This window comes from Rhagoletis zephyria, unplaced genomic scaffold (assembly GCF_001687245.7).
Source record: "Rhagoletis zephyria isolate East Lansing unplaced genomic scaffold, Rhagoletis_zephyria_1.1 Rzeph_scaffold_14238, whole genome shotgun sequence".
Taxonomy (NCBI): domain Eukaryota; kingdom Metazoa; phylum Arthropoda; class Insecta; order Diptera; family Tephritidae; genus Rhagoletis; species Rhagoletis zephyria.
Window position 1 is genome coordinate 6,347 of NW_016171307.1, and position 4,448 is coordinate 10,794.

General features: G+C 32.6%; 1 protein-coding gene across 1 annotated transcript; it reads left to right on the top strand.

The window, feature by feature from the left end:
- Positions 1-465: 465 nt before the first annotated feature.
- On the top strand, positions 466-1,185 carry LOC108378499 (uncharacterized; the record flags this gene model as incomplete). The annotated part of the gene is made up of 1 exon (XM_017634792.1): positions 466-1,185. A coding segment is annotated over exon 1 (720 nt), but the record flags the coding sequence as incomplete, so codon positions are not given.
- Between the last annotated feature and the right edge of the window lie 3,263 nt (positions 1,186-4,448).

Genomic DNA, 4,448 nt, shown 5'->3' on the forward strand with positions numbered 1-4,448 from the left:
TTTGAGATTTGAACGAAATTTTTTTATTATTATTTTTTTTTTTGTTTTAATTAAATCCGGTTCGATATGAGTTTTGATAGAGAATAAACTATTTTTTTTTTTAATAGAAAATTCTTAAAAATAATAAAATAAACATACGTGGTAAAGAATATCACATGAAGTGGGGGTGCTATTTATATGACCGATACTGTATGTAGGTTTGAAAAATTATAAAAACCGAAATGAAAAATTGAGTGCTGTAAGGCGAATATTCGATTTCAGATATAAAACAAAACTGATGTGTGATATACATACATATGTATAAAAATACAATGTGCACAAAAATACTGCAAGTGAAAGTTTACACGACAAAATAATTACGATTCTATGAATCACAGATAAAGTAAGAAAAATCACATAAAACTAGTGAAAATGACAGCCAACAACCGAATCGTCAGACAATTACAAACCTAAAAATCTTACGAAATGAATCTGTTTGCGCCAATTGTAAATCTAACCACCGATCTCCCCACCAGCCACGCCAATGAGAGCAGCTTTTTGCTCTCCAGCAATTTGTACAACGAAACATTCAATAACAGCAGCGCTCTTCTGGAGCAACGTTTTGTCAATAGTACGGACATTGGCTACTTCGACAACTATATCAATAGCAGCAGCGAGAATGCGCTCAACCAACTAATCAACAATATCAGCACCAATATATATGACTTCAGTAAACAATTACTGACCACAGTCATCAATGCAAATGCAAATGTTAACGCTATACCCGCCGCCACCAACACATTGCACATCCTACCGCCGGTGGCACCACCGACAACCAGCGCGTACAATACCACCAGTTATGCTAATAGTTTTGGCAGTGAAAATGTGGCAAACCACAATGTGTCATTTCCTCTGCCTCAATGGCAGTTTAATGCCACAAATCTATCGTCAACGATTGTCGACGAAGGTGCGGGCAGAGCTGAGAGCAGTGTACTCGATTGGGCTGCAGTAAGCGTGAAGGATGTGAGTAAGGCTGCTGATTCTTGGGTGCCAAATAGACAAACCATTTACAATAATTTCGATGAGGAGGATTTTGATGGCATGGGGCCATGTCATCCGGATAATCCGAATTTCAATTGCACACAGACTGAATTTGTGAAGTTTTTGCTGGGACCGCAAACATTGCCGCTATACAAAGTGCTGTTGGTGAGTAGAAATAAATTTGCTTCTATTTTTATAATTTGTAAATATGTATGTACGTATGTATATACATATTAGGAATGTTAATCCCGAGATCCCGGCAGTTTTTTTTTGGTTGCGAAAATCCCGGGTTTATTTGACATTTTCGGGATTTGTAATTTGCACTGATGGCAATAATAGAAACTCCTTTTCTCGACAGTATTGGCTATATTATTTTTCTTTTATTTAATAACCATGGGCCAAATATAGTAAAATTGCGTTTTTTAGTTTTTCCCTCTGGCGTCACTAGTTCAAAAATGACTTAAAAAAAATTTAGTAAAAAATATGCTTGGAGAAGAAGTATGGGCATCAAATTAAAGAGAGAATCCCGTAGAATTTTAACGGGTTCAAGTTTTTGCTGCATAAGGCCTGGTAAATATTAAAAATGTCCTTATAAAATTTTATCCTTGAAATTTCGAAATTTGTTTTTGAAAAAAATGTATGTTTAGGACTTATATAAACACGTTAACATCCTCGAATCTCGTCCATTTAACTTTATCAGCATAACAAATTATTTTAATTCTAAAGAAATTTCCTTCTTCATTTGGTATCCGTATTTTTATTCCGCATTGCATTGAATTTTTTAAATAATTTTTGGAATAAATCATATCTTTGAAATTTCAAAGTATTTTAAAATAAATCTTGACGTCAGAGAGCAAAATTAAAAACGCCAGCTTAAATAAAAAAAGTAGGTTTCAAACCCATTTATTTATTATTTACTTTATGGTAGGAGAGCTTCTCAAACAATATAGAAGCATTATTTTCGATTTAAGTTGTTGAAAAGTAATGAATATCTAAATCCCGGGACTAATCCCGAGATCCTGGGATTGTGATAGTGACATAAAAGCGAAAAAATTAACATCCCTAGTATGTATGTATGCATCAGTTACGAGTAGTTTGTGTGTTATTGAATTAAATACTTATGAAAGTTTAGCTACAAAAGCAATTTATTTGTGTCCCTTGGTAAGGATTTGGAATTACTGAGCCGCAGTTTTAGGGAAATGATGGAAGCAAAAGTAGAAACATATGTATTTTCGGTTTTGCGCTAATATTTTCTTTTATTTATTTTATATTTTGTGGTTGAAAATATTATCATTAAAAAAAATAAATACCCACAATTCGATATGCTATTTGTATGGAAATGCCGAGCGTCGATTAAAGCAGGCATGAATAACCATTTTGAGCATGTATGAGAAAATTAAAAAAAAATTATTGGTTACACTGGTCAGCAGTGTTTTCAGTGCCACACAGCTAAAGGTTTTTTGAAATTCAAGAGGTTATATTGAATAAGTGTTCGCATTAATCATGTTTAAAGTAGTTTTAATTAAACAAGTAATCGCAATTGTGATTAAAAAAATTAATTTTTATTAACTATTTTTTAATTTGATTAAGCAGATTTTGTAACTAATGAATTTAAAATAATATTATTATTTTATTAAATGACTCCAAAATATTAAAAATATGCTTGATATATGCCCCAAAAACGCATATGTATAACGATTTTTTTTTTTATTATCACATAAAAAGTTTTTGTACATACATATACATTATGTATTGAAAATGAACGCTCTACGTCACGAGACTTTGTTGGACAGAATTTAAAAGATGACAATTATCCAGGTGAAAAATTTGCAATATTTTATTTTATTGAAGTGTTGCTGATATTGAGAAGTTGATTACATGCAGAATAAAACTAGCTTATCAGTTCGCAAAATTTTGGAAAATGGGCGTGGCACCGCCCACTTGTGATCGCATATATGTATCTCGGTAACGGTCTACCTGTTTGTACCAAACTCGGTATGGTTATTGTGCTTGCCACATAAAAGCAAAACGTTGAAAATTATTGAAATCGGACTAAAATTATGGTTAACGGTAAATTTCAGGAATGCTTGAAACTCCAATATTTCGAAATTTAAGGACGCTAATTTACTCAAAATCAGAAAGGTGAAAAACATATATTTAATACTTGCGCCGGGTATTTAATGTTCGGCTCCGCCCGAACTTAGATAATCTTATTTGTTTTGCTTGCATTATTGTACCACAGAAAATAAAAGCATGGGTATTTGGTTTTTTTTATGTATGTTACCGCATAACGATAATCCCTTTTTCATCGGAAAGATGGTACCTCAGGGGTGGTCTCGTAATAATTTTATTTAGATCCAATAATTGGATCGTGAAGAAATTAACGATAACCTTAAATTTGTAAATGAGAATTCAAGTCATTTAATTCCCTTTAAGTGAAAGGTTTGTAAACGCAAATCTTGGAATAAAATATTTTAATAGGTACTGTTTTTTAATTTAAGAAGGGTCTTCTAGCCGATTTAAAGTCTAAATAAATCACTTTTTCAACGTAAACAACAGGAAAAGTAACACAACAGAAGTAAGAGTCATCAAAGTGATTCTTGTTTTCTAACCATTGCTTTGGCACTCCGAAGCTCAGACGGTTTCTTTTATCACTGGCCCAACGTAAAAAAAAAAAAATAAATGTTGATCAAAGCAATTTGTGAATAGCTTTCTACTTAATAAATCACAGTCTATTTATGTTCAAAAACTAATGAATTCCAAATTGCGCCCATAGACATTAGTTCATATAAGAGATAAATCAATGCCCAGGCAGAAATTAGCTCCACCGTACCGTCCAATGCTTTCAAATGCGTTTACCATTTAACTATAACTCTCTATACAACTTTAGATCAGCTATCTCAGACAACAAACAAACAACAGTTAAAATAGGTGAAAACACACTACATGATTTTCCTATACTCGTACCTCTGATAATAGTGTACATATATTTAGAACTTTTTCAACAACCTACTTTAACGCACAACAACTTTTTTCTTCATTTTTTTAATTAACAAACAGGCTACCCCTACTTCAATAACTTTGAATATATCAATTTAAGTAACCTTGAAAATTCAATTTAAATATCGCCCATACGCGTCCTATTCCTAATAAAATACTCTATTTTGCACGGCAAATTAGTTTGGTGTTGGTTTTGGCGCTGGCACAGCAGACGCCTTTACGGCGTAGCTTAAGCAGCGTTACTGCGAGCAGTAAAAGCAAATATTTATCTATTTATTTTTGCTGATAATCCTATTTTCTGCTTCACTGTTTGCCGTTAACCCTTCACAGTTTAATAACAACGTCCCTTGCATGACTTTATATGCATACATATTTACATAAGAACAATAAATACAATAAATATACCATGGCTGTAGGCAGATGCATAA